General features: G+C 42.9%; 1 protein-coding gene across 1 annotated transcript in view; it reads left to right on the top strand.

Moving 5' to 3' along the window:
* Positions 1 to 17,045, top strand: part of DAPK1 (death associated protein kinase 1) — a 312,064-nt gene that overhangs the window by 141,103 nt on the left and 153,916 nt on the right. The window contains exon 11 of the mRNA XM_033927667.1: positions 1,179 to 1,271. Coding sequence (XP_033783558.1) covers positions 1,179 to 1,271 — 93 coding nt within the window. The remainder of the gene's footprint in view (positions 1 to 1,178; positions 1,272 to 17,045) is intronic.

Here is a 17,045-nt window from a genome sequence, read left to right as displayed (position 1 = left end):
CCTGCTTCCCCTGTCCAGCAATAGGCCTTCTCCCTTCCTGTTACCTCCCCCCCTGTCCAGCAGCACCCCTTACCTGCTCCCCCTGTCCAGCATACGGCTTTCTGTTCTCTTCTGGCCCACTGGCACGAAACGCTGGCGCCACCGCTGCTTTTCCAGGTATTGCTTGGCAAAGCTCGTGCTGCAATTTCCTCTGCTGTCTTTCAACAGTATTTCTTTCTGTGCTGCTTTCACCGTTCCTTCTCCTTGCGTCTGCCTTCCTCTTCAAAGCTGCCTGCTGAGGTTTGCTTACCGGCTGTAGCGAACCTCGCAGGCCGCTCTCCACCTCGGTAGCACATTCCCTCTGACGCAATCGCGTCAGAGGGAACGTGCTACCAAGGTGGAGAGCGTCCTGCGAGGTTCGCTACAGCCGGCAAGCAAACCTCAGCAGGCTGCTTTGAAGAGGAGCAGCAGTGGCGGCAGCGGTTGGTGAGTGAGGGTGGGAGGGGGGAGTCACCGGCGTGTTCCCTGCCTCCATGTTCTAAAATGGAATTTGGCACGGAGGGACACAGCATGCTGTCAGGGAACATGCCATCCTAAGTGTGCATGCGCACTTAGGATTTTATTATAGAGGATACCACTTCTGTGCTGATAAAGTATGGAGGAAAGCCTCGAACAAAGCAAGCCTCCCCCTCTAAGTCAAAAACAGAAGTACACACATGCAGAGGGAATAGAAATAATTTTATGAGTGATGATCCACATTCTTTCTACACTTATTAAAGATCATTTTGGGAAGGGAAATGTTGATGTGATCATGATTGAATTTAGTTATCAAAATCTTGTGTTGTGGAGAGAGCTAGAGGTCTGAATGCAGGGGTTGCAGGGCTAAATATCTCCTTTCAAGGTTGAGTCCTGGCTTCCTGCAGACTGAAATTAATGGGGGTTTTTTGCATCAAACTGTTCCTAAAGCCTCACAGAAGTGCTCCAAAATAGAATTCAGCATGTTATTTCTCTCCTTTTTCAAGATTAGATGCATGTAGCAGCATTTTACTGTGTGTGATCCCCTGAACGGTTTATTACAAACTGCATTTTTGTGTGTGTGGGTGTGTTGTCATCTTTGGTGGGATGTTTTTTGTTTGTTTGTTTTTTTAATACTTTGGAAATTATTGCATTACATTTTTCCCTTTTTTTTCTTTTTTAAGCAATCAGTGCGTCTAATATCCCTGTGCCAAAGATTATCACGGTCCTTCTTGTCCAGAAGTAACATGAGTGTGGCCAGGAGCGATGACACCCTGGTAAGCAGCTGTATTTATTCTCTACTTTGTGAGTCAGAGTTTTAGAATCAATATTGATTGTGGTAAAAGCTGGATTCTATGTGTATGAATTTTTATTGGACTAAAACTGGAATTATCCAAAGATATATATGTATGTACTTTCAAGACACACCCTTCTTTGAATGAATTTTTGACAAAAAAGAAACCCCTGGCTCTTGTTGCTAAAGGATATCAACAGACCTATAATTCAACACAGTTGATCAATCTAACTTATCAGATAATCATTTTAGGCAAATATGGGCTTAAAATCTACGTTAAATACATATATTAAACAGTTACTTAAGAATTTAATAGTGATTACAATCAAAACAATTTTATTTAATTGGAAAGACTCCTCAAAATTGGATTATAACATATGATGGAACATGGTCTGTTTATATAGTAAATATGAGAAAATATATGCAATTAAGTGTGGCAATATGAAGAAATTTAAAATGAACTGCTTATTGAACATGAAGGAGTAAAGGATTGTAATGTTTATGTTTACATTATATTATGACAACCCTGATATTTAGTTTATTTTATTTATGTATTTAATTTTTTTTATTATCATTTTATATTTCAATTGTAATGACATATTTAAATTTAATAAAATATTTTGGGGAAAAAAAACAATTGACCAATCTGACAGCATGATCATATTCAGAATATTAACATATTAACATGAGGTATCAGACAAGTGAACTAGAATGATGTGAAAATTGAGTGTAAGATCTCAAGATTAGGGTATCACACACATGTGATCCATATTCCTCCACTACAGTTGTGGTTTTTCACAATTCTTATTCCATTAATAGACTTTAAGGCTTTATTTTGAGGTGTTTTTTATTGTTTTGCCCAAGATCACAAGGAACTGCTTTAGGATTTAAACCAGGTTCTCAGCTCACTGCTCTAACCATTAGGCTACTTCACCCAATTTTTTTCTATACATTTTTTGGCAAAAATTATCTAAAGTTGTTATTGGTAGTCTTAGGAGATTCATATAAATTTCTGTATGAGAAGTTGGTTTCACTTTTCTGTCATCTCCATTATCGAGCACTTTTTGCAGGGTATTGTACATCAAACAGTCATTTAATAAGCCTGACACACCAAAATAGCACTTATTCCAATGAAAGAAACAGTAGAAATCCTACCTCTGAAAGGTAGCACCTCAGATATTACAAAGGGCTAAATATAGTATCCGTTGGGAGGTATAGGCTGGAAAACAGAACATGGTGGATTTCTGTAGATCTCTACTTAGAAAACTGTTCGTTAGTAGAACTCATCACTTCAGTCACAAATAGGACAGACCTTCAAATATACTGTAGAATGTTTATTAGGGCTTGATGTACTACCTTTCAAAACAGGAATCAAAGCAATATACAAAAATCTATAAAACTATTGGGAAAAAAAGGAATTGCAACTCGATGATGGGAAAGAGAGGAGATGAGGAGAGAGGACCATGCCACTGAGTGTCAGTCAAGCCAGCTCAAGAGAGATTGTTGAGTGCCTGGGTGAAAAAAAGGGCTTTTAAAAGGGGCCTAAATCTAGGGTATGAATTTTTCTGCCCAAAGTTCAGGTGAAAGGGAATGTCAAAGGGTAGAAGCAATGGGGAAGAAAGCCCAAAACACAGGGCTCCTTTTACTAAGCTGTGGTAGCGATTTTAGTGCACGCTGCAGATTAGCGCGGGGTAACCCCCGTGCTACGTGGAAAAACTAACGCCAGCTCAATGGAGGCATTAGCGTCTACCGCGCGCGGCATTGTAGCGCGCTAAAACCGCTAGCGCAGTTTAGTAAAAGGAGCCCACATTGTCACATTAAATCTAATCTGGAGTAATAAACCGAGGGGATGGACAGTTGATTTCTAGCAGAATTGCACAAAGTATGAGAAGTTCTGGTAACGGTAAGGAAAAATGAGAAGGATCCTTAAATGGAGTACTTCATGGGTCAGAATCAAAATCTTATGTTCATCCCTATAGGGAATCGGGATTCAATGATGGTGCTGCAAAAGAGGAGTGACATGATCATAACAGCGTGTATAGGAAGCAAGCATTTGAAGGTATTCTGGAGTAATTGGAGTTTGTTAAGGGGGGAAACAGGAAAACCAACAAAGAAAGCATTACAGTTGTCAAGTTTAGATGACACAAGAGCTCAAGCTTAGACAACCAAAAAGATACTGAGAGGTAAGTTGTCCTCAAAGAGACCACAGACCAACCTGAGGATTAAAGGACAATTGTAAATATAGGATCACTCCTAGGTATTTCAAATGCTACCAGGGAAGGAGGGGAACCCTGGAGAGTGAAGACAACTAAGGGATGGGTAGGATGATCTGTGATCCAGAGCACTACTGATTTAGAAGGATGTAGAACTCAACAATTGGAATTAAACCAATGGTCAACTGAGTTGAGGAAGATTCAGCCTATAGGGACCTTGGGTGGAAACAGAGGATATCTGCATATATATCTTAGGTAGCGCTATAGAAATAATTAGTAGTAGTATATATATATATATAACCTGATAGACTCTTTGGATTAAGATTGCAAGATGGCTGAGGAAAATATTAAGAGAAATGGAGACAGTACTAAATCTTGGGAGATGTCGCACGAGAGTGGTTGAAGATTGGACTCTGAGTGAACAATCAATAAGGAAAAAAGAGAACCAATGAAGTACAGACCCTGAAATACCTACTGAAGAAATTATGGATAAGAGAAGCTAGTGGCTAACAAGGTCAAAGGTCACAGAGAGAACTAAAGAAATCACCAAAACTGCATAAACTACAGAAATGCACTTACACAGTAAATAAGAAAACTCAAGAAGTTAGACTTTAAATGCAGTGGAACACAGGACATAAGTGTCAAAATGTGTGTGTGGAGGGGGTCCTTAGCCCCATGAAAATATTCCACACATGCATTGGTTCCCTGCCTTCACAGTCAGTCTGCCATTTTTCTCCCTTCCCTCTCTCCACTCCCACCCCAGAGTCCTCTAACCTTGCTTTTGACTGGTAACATCAGCACTGTAGACATGCTGTCTCCAGTTGGCCTCAAGCCTTCCTTTTGCTGCTTCTGACACAATTTCCAATGGGGTGGGATGTGACAGAGAGAAGACTCCATGCCATCTGGAAACAGTGTATCTTTTTAACACTGCTGCTGCCTGCTACAGAAGCAAGTTTAAAGGACCACTTGTGGAGGGAGGAAAGGATGCTGGGAGCTGTAGGAGAAGTAGGCAGACGGAGAGATGCTGGACCTTTGGGAGGATGTACAGGAGGGAGTGAAGAGAGGAATTCATGCTGTATCCCCATGGAGTGGGGAGGAGGGAAGGAATAAAAGAAAATGATGGTCTGGGGGAGGGGGATAGGAGAGAAGAAAGACAAATGGAGAGTTTCTGGTTCAGGAACATAAAGAGTTGCCATGCTGGGACAGACCAAAGGCCTATCAAGCCCAGTATCCTGTTTCCAGCAGTGTTCAACCCAGTTCACTAAGGGAGGGGGCAGTACAAGAAGGGAAGTGTAAGGGGAGAAGGTCATTGGGCAACAATGGGGAGATGCTGATAGAAAATGTCATACACTAGGGCTGGAAGTAAGGTTTAGAGAAGAGATCTAATTTGTGCCTGGGTTCAGATTTGGGGATGGAATTGGGGCAGAGCTTGGGACCCACAAACAAAATGCATTCCACTGCCTCTCATACCAGCGAGTTAAAAAAAAATTGAATTTACTACTGTATTCTGCAGAAAGAGAAGCTGACCAAGAAGATAAAACATCCCACAAAAGAATCAACAGGTAAAAACCAAGTAATCTCAAAAGAAACAGTAATACGAGCAGGAAAATGCATCCTGCCTGCCACAAAGCCAGAAGTATTATCTAAGTAGGCACAATACTGAACATCACCAGAATACCAGAATTGTCTTATTGTCTTTTTTTGTACAGTCAAACCTTGGTTTGTGAGCATAATTCGTTCCAGAAGCATGCTTGTTATCCAAAGCACTCGTATATAATAATCAAGAAGGGTATTACAACTAGAACAAAAGAGGTTATCCTGCTGCTGTATCGGGCGATGGTGCGCCCACATCTGGAGTACTGCGTCCAATATTGGTCGCCGTACCTAAAGAAGGATATAGTGATACTCGAGAGGGTTCAGAAGAGAGCGACACGTTTGATAAAAGGTATGGAAAACCTTTCATACGCCGAAAGATTGGAGAAACTGGGGCTTTTTTCCCTGGAGAAGCGGAGACTTAGAGGGGACATGATAGAGACTTACAAGATCTTGAAGGACATAGAGAAAGTGGAGAGAGACAGATTCTTCAAACTTTCAAAAACTACAAGAACGAGAGGCCATTCGGAAAAATTAAGAGGGGACCAATTCAGAACCAATGCTAGGAAGTTCTTCTTCACCCAATGGGTGGTGGACACCTGGAATGCGCTTCCAGAGGGCATGATAGGACAAGGTACGGTATTGGAGTTCAAGAAGGGTTTGGACAATTTTCCGAAGGAAAAGGGGATAGAAGGGTATAGATAGAGGGTTACTATACAGGTCCTGCACCTGGTGGGCCCCCGCGTGAGCGGACTGCTGGGCATGATGGACCTCTGGTCTGACCCAGCAGAGGCACTTCTTATGTTCTTAATTTACCCATAGGAATTAATGGAAATCAGACAATTTGTTCCACAACCCAAAATACCGTACTGTATAAAGTACAGTACAAAAGATATGCACACTTGTACAGTCGCTTGAACTGCGGGTGATTTGAGCTTGATGCTTTTATTACGTTCAGCTGTGCTCGGCGTGAAATGTGTGTATGTTGTGTGCGCTTGAACTCGGTCTCAGGAGGGGAACTCCCTTGTGTGCACTTTACCATATTCGGTCAACAGTCACAAAGTGTATGAGATTGTGAAAAGGTATTGGCCTACGTTACAAGTGCATCCCAATTTAAGGGGTTTATCCAAGTTTGCGTTCAACAATGCGATGCACGTATATTGTTCGTACTTGACGTGTCGTGCGTATTTGTGCTCTACTGCAAGACAAAGCTCATTTATCGAGTTAAAATTTAATAAAATGTTTTGCTCGTCTTGCAAAACAGTCGCACACCAAATTACTCACTATCCAAGGTTTGACTGTATTTGTAATTTTATTTCAGTATTATCACTTGATGCTTTCTTTAGGTTCTAACCACTTCACATATAATTTTGCAACAAGCTTGCAGATTGAATCAGAGCCCAACTAGTCTGATCGATGGGTAGATTGCCATGTCTTCTGCCATAGTTGCAAACCTGTTTCCCTCATTACCATCTTCATTCACTTCCTTAAACACATACTTTCCAGAAGTGCTCTTCTTGTAGAAAGCAACCAGTTATCTCTGTGAGGAGAAAATGTATTAATGATGCACGGGGAAAATAAATATACAAACTTTTTTTTTTTTTTCTTTTAGCTCAAATCCTACAGTGAGCATTACCCTTCAAATTAACTATTGTCTGTAATTGATTGTGTTCAGAAAGCAGCACAGTCTCAGCAGGAATGAATCCAAGGACTAGGAGAGACACATGGTAGATTGTTCTATAATGCTGCTGTCAGAGGGAATTAAAGTTATGGTTTGACTTCAAGCACAAGTTGCCAGTTTTTGTTTTAATCATCTGCCTGTGGGGTAGACTTATACACTGATCAGCTAGCTTGTAACTGTGTACAGCTGAGGCTGTGTGGGTAAACAAGGATGTTCAGTGTTACAGTAATGTGATTTTTATGGGATGTGATTCAAGCCTAGGTGATGGATACCATAAATAGATGGATTTGTGCAGTACTGGCCAGATTTAGCAAGTGAAGTTGTCTCTCTCACCCTAACGAGAAATACAGAATTTTGCACTGTACCTTAGCCATAACATAGAATTGAACTGGCTTGTCATCCAGGTATATCTGTAAGCATGTGGAGAGTTCAGTTTCTCATCTCCTTTCTGTTAATCCCATCCAATTACTTTTCATTAAAGAACTGGGGCCCAGATGCACAAACCTCACTGTGTGTTTAACAATAGTCACTAAACTAATTTTAATGGGTTTAGCGACAAAGTATTGCATCTATCGATGCCCAAAACGGCAAATCACGATCTCTTCCGTAGTTTGTAGCAACCTCCGATAATTGTATGTCAATACATTACAATGACTATTTCACATATGGTAGAGTAGTTCTTCCACCATTTGAATACCCTTATGGTTTTACTATTTTTCCATACAGTTTTAAAGGATCCTCAGCGGCACCACTTGGAACTCAATTGCATTTCATTGTACCAAGCTTTACGTGTCAACTCGTCATCGGGTCCAAATAATTCTAATAATTTTATCTAGTATTCTTCACTTCTGCATATTTATCAATGCTTTGAAATTCAAATATTTTATAATTTTATAAGCTATCACTTAGCTTTTAGATGTGGTCTCCGGCTAGGGGAATGTCATACCGACATGTTTCGCCAAAATAGCTTTATCAAGGAATTCTCCCCCAATACTAAGCCGACAGCCCTTATGACCACTCTGTCTTTAGACCTTTGTAATACATTACAATGAGCACTCCAAAATCTCCGAAAGGTCTGCGCTGAACAGCAACTTTTTATTTTTAATGGGCAAAGATAGTGTGTGTGTTACACATGAACAATCTGTCCCAATGACTGCTCCTGAACTAGAGCAAAAATTTAAAAATCAGCAGACCACCACCCCCTTGTGAAAATTAGCAGGAGGGGTGCCCACTCCTACCTCTGTGGCCACCTTCAACCCCTCCCAACGTCTCCTGACCCATACCACCCTCATAACCCCAGCCCCACCCCCCTGTCCCACCACCCATACCAGATGCCTACTCCCTCCTGCCAGCTGGCCTGCCATCTTCAAAAAGAAGACCTTCCTTTTTCTAATGCATCCTTAAATGCACTGGGAGCGGCCTAAGGCTCTGATTAGGTCAGGCACCTAAGACCATTCCCATAGAAGGGACCTTAGGTACCTGGGCCAATCAGAGCCTTAGGCCCCTCCCAGGATGCACCAGAAAGGGGCCTAAGGCCCCTTTCTATGGGAGAGGCCTTTGGTGTTTGGGCCAATCAGAGCCTTAGGCTCCTACCAGTGCATCCCAGGATGCACTGGGAAGGAGAAGACCCACCATTTTGAAGAGATAGGCCTGCCGGCAGGAGGGAGTGGGCATCCCTCCTGCCAATCTTCTGACTAAGGTATGGTGGTGGGATTGGGGATGTGGGGGAATACCGGGGGGGGGATGGAGCTATGGAGGAGGTCTAGGTAGCCACTGAGTCAGTTGTGCTGCAAACCACTCGTCTAACTATTGTAGCATCCTCCAATGCTTGAAAACTTTCTTTTCTTGAGGTTAAGAAAGAATTGGTAGTTCAAAGGGCCAAATCAGGTGAGTGCGCCAGGTGTTTCAGAACTTCCAGGCGAAGATCTGCCAATTTCTGTTGTGTAATGGCTGCATTGTGAGGAGTGGCATTGTCTTGAAGAAAAAAAGATTCCTTTCAAAATCTTGCCTTGAAGTTTGAATACGAGTTGCTATTTCAGTTTATCAAGAAGTGCAACATGATGGCTGCATCTTTTTCCAGGTAATGTACAAGCAAGATTCCACCTTTGTCCAAGAAGAAGACCTTTAAACCTGCTATATCTTTTTTTAAGATACCACAACCAGATACAGAGCAATACAGAGGCATTATAATATTCTTAAATCTTATTTGCTATCCTTTATCTAATAATTCCTAGTATCCTCTTTGCTTTCTTTTCCACTGTGCATTGGGAAAAAGGTTTTAGCATATTGTCTACAATGACACCTAGATCTTTTTCTTGGATGCTGATCCCTAAGGTGGACCCTAGCATCTGGTAATTATGATTTGAAATCATTCTTCACAATGTGCATCCCTTTGCATTTGTCCACATTAAATTTCATCTGCCATTTGGATACCCAGTCTTCCAATTTCCTAAGGTGAATATGATTACCATGCACGTCTCCATTGCATGCAAATCTAACTCATGAATATTCATTGTGGATATCCTGAAAACCTCTCTGGCCAGGGTTGGAACCACTGAGTTACTGAGCTCTTATGGTTGCCTAGCACTAACAGTGAACTTTGAGTTTCCACGCGTTATGATTAAACTGGTCTTGAGAATGAAAGTATTACTCTTGCCTACATATTTCCATCCAAATAGTAAGTAATATCTAATGTTAGAAATTTTAAAACATATACTTAAATGGTTGATACAATATACAAAGTTAGCATTTTGGGTTGTTTTTTCCCCCCAGCTGTTCTAGATCAAGCAGTTGGCTTGCAGATTATTTGCCTGAAGTCTTCTTGTTTGATATTCTGTTTGGCAAAGAATTATGGGTCTCAGCTAGAAGAGACTAGAAAATGTTGTGGAAAATTGAGAACCTTTCTACTTCAAAATAAACCAGACTAGCACATTCAGCCATTTTTAGATCTGACAGGGCACCATCAACAGCTAACACACATGGTTAAAGTTCAGGCATATATTTGAGAAGGAAGATCAGAAAATTGCACCACACTTGGAAAAATGGTTTCACAGAAAGGAATATTGGGGACATTATACAATCTAGTTAGCTTGTCAAGTTTTGGACTATTTCATAGTTTTAGTGTGTCATGCATTCAAAGAACAAACTCATGAGATTTGATTGAACATCTTGCATGCATTGAAACGAGAAGACCTGGAAGGGTTTCTATACATTATGATATGTATATCTAAGAAAAAGAACCAATTAAATTAATTTATGGAGCATGTATGGTTGGGCAGACTAGATGGACCATTCAGGTCTTTATCTGCCATCATTTACTATGTTACTGTGTATAGTACATCCCAAATTGGAGGTGTGGCCTGGTGAATAAAGCAGTAAGAACCAGAAAAACTGGAGTTCAAATTTTGCTTTTCCCACTGATGCTTCTTTTGGCCTTGGGCTGGTCAGTTAACCCTTGGCAGACGATGGAACGGCTGCTTTAAGTAACTTGATGTTGAACGAGTGCAGCAGTGCCAAACAACAGGCATTTGGAAATGCAGATCTCTCTTAAGAGCCATAGAACAGTGTTTCTCAACACATGGTATGCCTATCCTTGGGAGTACGCAGCATGGCCTCCGTGGAGAATATTCCTTGCCTGTGTATGAATCGCTGCCTGCATGTCCCCCCAACAAGCCACTGAAGGCAGATGGAGCGAGTGCAGCTTGAACAAGTAAGGGGAACACTATCTTTCTGGGACAAAGGGAGAAAGGGGAACGAAGGAGCATGTTGGGGGCATTGGAGGGGCACAATTCTGGGACAATAGCTGGAATGCAGGGAGGGGACACGAACTTTGCTCAGAAGGAAGGGAGGTGTCATGAATATGGGGCACATAAGGGAGGTAGGAAGGGGGCACTAACTTGGGACATAGGAAGGAGGGAATAAAAAGGAAGAATTGGTCAAGAGTGTGTGAGTGAGAAGGAAAGAGATGGTGGCACATGGGGAAAGGAAGAAAGAAGAAAATTGGACATAGAGAAAGGAGAAAGGTAGAGATGCATGGGGAGGAGAAGGATGAAAGATAGAAATATTGGATATGGTGGTGAAGAGGAAGCAGAGGGACAGATTGAAGGGGATGCAAGGGGGAGGAATGTTGGACATAGTGATGGAGGGAGAGATGTGGCATGGTGCTGGAGAGGGGTGATAGAAGGAGAAATGGTGTATTCCTATTTTTATTTGTTGTAAAAAATGATTAAATTTATAAATTAAAAAAGGAGAAATAGGCATGGGGCTGGTTGGCAGTGATGAAAAACGCTGCACATGATCCTGGGGATGAGAGAGGGAGAAATGTTAGACTCATGGAGGGACAGAGAGAGATGTTAGTTGGGGAATGGAATGAGGACCAGAGGAGAGGAAGCGTGTAGGAGGCAGAAAGAAATATTAGATGCAGTCAGAAGGAAGTGCAACCAGAGACTCATGAAATCACCAGACAATAAAGGTAGAAAAAATGATTTTATTTTCAATTTAGTGATCGAAATGTGTCCGTTTTGAGAATTTATATCTGGTGGCTATATATTGCACTATATTTTTCTGTTTTTCTATAGTTGTTACTGAGATGAAATTGCATATTTTAAAGTCATCTGCCTTAACTTCTTTGGAAAAAAACCCTGAATATAAATAATTAATATTTTCTCTGCATTCAGTGTACTTTGTTGTTGTTTTTATTTTGTTGTTACCATTATGTATTAATAAGATTATATTGTGTATATATGAAAAATGGATGGAAGAAATTGCATTACAATTAGTACTATTATTATGGGGGTTGGGTCAGGGGTGGAGCCTGGGCAGGTCTGGGACAGAGCTTGGGCGGGGGTACTCGGTTGATATTTGTTAGACTTAGGGAAGTACTAGGTTTGAAGAAGTTGAGAAACACTGCCATAGAAGACACATGTTGCTTCTGTGCAACAATGCCAAATACAGGGTTAATTCACCATTGCTTCCAATACAAACATATTCTGAGACCTATGCAACAGGAAATTACTGTTTCTGATTACAACTTGCTCTGCATTTGGACAGGCAAGTAATTTTAAAATCTAAACCTATGAAATGATGAAGATTACTCAAGGCACACAAGTGCATGATGGTGTTGCACATCTTCAGGATGGAATAGCTCTGTCAGAGCTCAGAGCACAGTATGAAGTTGTGTGCATGTGCAGCCCCTTCCATTTGCAAGTAATCATCTCAACTTCAGTTTTGTTTTTTCTTTCTGTTTTACCAAACAGAAGCAAAAACAAAGTTCTTCAGTCTATAAAACTTATCCCAGGACAAGCAGGCAGCCTTTTCTCACATATGGGTGACGTCATCCATGGAGGCCGGATGCGGACAGCCTTGCAAGCAGACTTGCTTGTAAAAACGTAGAAGTTTCGAGACAGCTGCACCGCGCATGCGCGAGTGCCTTCCCGCCCAGCACAGGCGCCAAACTTTTCTAATTCGTGCCTTTTTTCACTGCGGTTTGTGTTACTTTTTGTCACGAATCGCTGTGTTTCTTTTCTTTCAGTTTAAAACAAAAAACTAAAGACTTTATTTTTCTTTGTTCAATTGGCGGGGCAGGCCGCTTGGCCGCAGCCTGCGGGCTTCGACTTTGCTGCGGCCATTTTTCCTCCTATGTCCCGGCCAGCAATGGGCTTCAAGAAGTGTAGCCAGTGCCAGCATGCGATTTAACTCACAGACCCACACCTGACCATAATCCTAAGTCATGCGAGCGCTGTGCCCTTAAACCTCGGGCCCTTAAATGTTGTCGGATTTTAGTGGAGAAACTGTTCAGGATGGACTCTTCAGTCACACCTTCGACCTCGAGCACGGTCTCGGTCCTGTCTTCCAACGAGGGTCCTCCTGCTTCCGACTCTGACCTCGAGCCTCATCAGACCTTCCTTGTTTGGGACATCTCTGACCTCAAGTAAACCTGCTGTCTCTTCCCCTGAGCTTCCCTCAGGTCAGATACCTAAGCAGAAGGTTCCAGCGGTGGTCCTCAAGTTTTCCAAGACTTCTAAGTCGAAGCACATCTCCACTGCCACTTTGGAGCCTATAGCCGTAACAAGTGGTCCAGTTTCAAACGCGGATCCATCTTTGTCAGCTTCCCTCCAGACCATGTTAGAGCAGCAGTTTGTCCAGTTACTGACCAAATTTAGGCAGATACTGCCTTCTCTAATCCATCCTGGGCAATCAGCAGTCTCCCGCGAGGTCGAGCCTCTGCCTATGCCTCGAGCTGAACCTTTACATTCTATGCAAGGAGTAGAGTCTTTGCAAGTGTCTGGTCTGGCATCTATGCAAGGAGTAGATTCTTTGCGAATGCCTTGACAGGAATCCTCACACTCCATACAAGGAGCAGAGTCTTTGGGAGTGCTTCGAGATTCCTCCATCAAACCTCCTGAGTTTCGATCTACTGCTTCTAGCCCTATCCATTCACCTGTAGCATTGCCTACTTTCATCTCTAGGGCGAAGTCTCCTCGATCCTCAAGACCTGTTTCTACACACACTTCTCGTCGTCGATCGAGGCCTTCATTGAGGCATCCATCCAGACATGTCTTCTTCCAGAGAGCAACCTTCTTCGTCTAGGCCTCATTCCAGACCTTCCAGACCACCAACTCCTCGATTGAGGTCTCCGCGTCCAGACCTTGAGGACTCAGCTGCTTCCATTGCCTCGTCCAAGTCTCCATATTCCTTTGATGGTCATTTCTCCAGAGAGGCGCTGCCTTGGGATCATGGAGTCCCTCTCAGGGCAACACCTTGATGGATCAGCTGTCTTTCTCTGCTTTTCTTCGACAGATGGCTGATGACCTAGAACTTCAATTAGATGCTGGTTCTAAGTACTCTAAGGAGTATCTCGAGGTCATGCATCTCCCTCAACCTCCTGCAGAGTCACTTAAGCTTCCTCTTCACAAGCTTTTGTCTCAGACTTTCATATTCTGCCTGGAGACTCCTTATACCATTCCTGCTGTTCCAGGCAAATTGGACTCCAGATATAGAACTCTGCATTGTAAAGGATTTGAGAATTCACAATTGTCTCACCAATCCCTTCTTGTGGAGTCCTCCTTAAAGAGATCCCATCCTTCCAGAGTCTATGCTACTGTTCCTCCTGGAAGGGAGGGGAAAACTATGGACAAGTTTGGGCATCGTCTTTATCAAAGTCCTCCAAAGTCCTTAATTATAATTTTAACTTCATTACTTATCTCAAGTTCCTCATTGATCTCCTTCCCAAATTTCTCAATTTTCTGGATACACAAAAGCACTTTGAATTCAAAGAAGTTATTGCTACTCTGTCACAACTCAGATTGCATCTTCTTCAGTCCTCTTATGATGCCTTTGAATTGTTAGCCAGGGCCATCATTTTTACCACCGATGGGAGACCATTACATTTGACCTCTGGGTGCTGTCATTCATCAGGGAAGAATACTCTCTTCATTTTACTCAGGTTCCACTAGAGCTTCCTCCAAGAGAGTATCATTCCAGTCCATCCCAGACCCCACCCTTCTTCAGGAAGCTCAAGCTCTGCTTCGTCTCCGTGCCATCGAACCAGTTCCTTTGGAACAGCAGAACAGGAGGTTTTACTCCCGTTACTTCCTTGTTCTGAAGAAGACGGGCGATCTGCGACCCATTCTGGATTTCAGGGCTCTCAACAAATTTTTAGTTAAAGAAAAATTTTGCATGTTGTCCCTGGCGTCCCTTTACCCCCTTCTGGATCAGAATGACTGGTTATGCTCTCTGGATCTCAAGGAGGCTTATACTCATATTCCCATTCATCCGGCCTCCCGTCAATATCTCAGATTTTGGGTGGAGAATCTGCATTACCAACAGAGTGCTGCCCTTTGGCTAGGCTTCATCTCCCAGGGTGTTCACCAAGAGCCTGGTGGTGGTAGCAGCAGCAGCTCTAAGGAACCATGGTCTTCAGGTGTTCCCCTACCTAGACGACTGGCTCATCAAGGATTCAACATCTCAGGGGGTTATTGTAGCGATCCAGCGAACTACGTGGTTCCTACAAAGTTTGGAATTCTAAATCAATTTTCCCAAATCCCAACTTCAGCCCTCTCAGAATCTACAGTTCATCGGAGCTATTCTGGACACTATCCAACTCAGAGCTTTCCTTCCGCAACAACATCTGGAGGCTCTTCTTCAACTCTGTCATGCAGTGTCTTCCCGCTCTTCAATCTCAGCGAGGCATATGATGGTACTCCTAGGTCACATGGCCTCCACAGTACACGTGACTCCTTTTGCCAGACTTTACCTCAGAATTCCTCAGTGGACCCTGGCATCTCAGTGGACGCAGGCTTGCGACCCCCCCTTCCCCCCGACACATTACAGTCATCCTTCGTTGAAACAGTCTTTCCGCTGGTGGATGCTCTCTTCCAATCTCTCCAGAGGCTTGCTGTTTCAGACGCCCCATCAAAAGGTCCTCACAACAGATTCCTCGACCTACACTGGGGGGGGCTCATCTTGATGGTGTCCGTACTCAAGGCCACTGGACCAGTACGGATCATCTGTCACATCAATCTGTTGGAGCGATCTTCAATGCTCTCAAAGCTTTTCAATATCTTCTTCACGACCAGGTAGTCCTCATTCAGACGGACAACCAAGTCCCCATGTACTATGTCAACAAACAAGGGGGGGACGGGATCTCCCTCCCTTTGTCAAGAAGCTCTGAAGGTTTGGGATTGGGCAATCCTCCACAACACCTTCCTCAAAGCTGTCTATATCCAAGGGGCGAAAAACTGTTTGGCAGACAAATTGATTTGTCTTCTGCAACCTCACGAATGGACACTGAATTCCTTGCCTCTTCATCACATTTTTTTCACAGTAGGGAACACCTTAGATAGATCTCTTTGCAGCTCCCCACAACCACAAACTGCCCCAGTTCTGCTCCAGGATATATTCTCCTCATCGCCTTGAGACAGATGCTTTTCTACTGGACTGGACGAACCTTTTTCTATATGCATTCCCTCTCATTCTCAAGACTCTTGTCAAGTTGGAGAATGATCATGTCACCATGATTCTGATAGCTCCTCGGTGGCCGAGACAACCTTGGTACTCCCTTCTGCTTCAACTCAGCAGCAGGAAGCCATACCTTCTACCAGTTTTTCCGTCTCTGCTTACACAGAGTTAAGGATCTCTACTTCATCCCCACCTGCAGTCTCTACACCTGACAGCTTCGTACCTTTCAACATAACTTCTCTTCAGTTTTCTCAACCTGTAAGAGACATTTTAGAGGCTTTTAGAAAGCCTGCCACTAGACAATGCTACCACAAAAAATGGACTAGATTTGCTATGTGGTGCATCTCTCATGATACAGAGCCTCAAGATTCCTCCTTATCTTCTGTTCTAGATTATCTTTTTCACTTATCCACCTTTGGCCTCAAGTCTACCTCGATCCGAGTCTATCTCAGTGCAATTGCTGCTTTCCATCAGCCTATTGAAGAGAAATCCCTCTCTGCTCATCCGGTGGTTTCCAGATTCATGAAAGGACTTTTTAATGTCAAACCTCCTCTCAAACCGCCTCCAATGGTTTGGGATCTCAATGTTGTTCTTGCTCAATTGATGAAGCCTCCATTTGAACTAATGTCTACGGCTCATCTTAAATATCTTACTTGGAAAGTGGTCTTTCTTATTGCACTAATATCTGCTTGAAGAGTCAGTGAGCTGCAAGCATTGGTTACTGATCCACCTTTCACAGTTTTTCATCATGACAAGGTGGTCCTTCATACTCGTCCTAAATTCTTACCTAAAGTGGTTTCAGAATTTCATCTCAACCAATCTATTGTACTTCCAGTGTTTTTTCCAAGACCTCATTCTCATCCTGGAGAATCTGCTCTTCATTCTCTGGACTGTAAACGTGCTTTGGCCTTCTATTTGGAACGCTCCAAACCACACAGAACTGCTCCTCAACTTTTTGTCTCCTTCGATCCAAACAAGTTGGGACATCCAATCTCTAAGCATACCATCTACAACTGGATGGCTGCTTGTATCTCTTTCTGCTATGCCCAGGCTGGATTACAACTACAGAGTCGAGTCACAGCCCACAAAGTCAGAGCAATGGCAGCTTCAGTGGCTTTCCTCAGATCCACACCTATTGAGGAAATTTGCAAAGCTGCTACCTGGTCCTCGGTTCATACTTTCCCTTCTCACTATTGTCTGGATGTTTTCTCCAGATGGGATGGCCATTTTGGCCAGAGAGTATTACAAAATTTATTCTCCTAAATTGCCAACACTCCCACCATCACATTCTGGTTAGCTTGGAGGTCACCCA

This window comes from Geotrypetes seraphini, chromosome 1, assembly GCF_902459505.1.
Source record: "Geotrypetes seraphini chromosome 1, aGeoSer1.1, whole genome shotgun sequence".
Lineage (NCBI taxonomy): Eukaryota > Metazoa > Chordata > Amphibia > Gymnophiona > Dermophiidae > Geotrypetes > Geotrypetes seraphini.
This window is presented reverse-complemented; position numbering and strand designations above follow the sequence as displayed.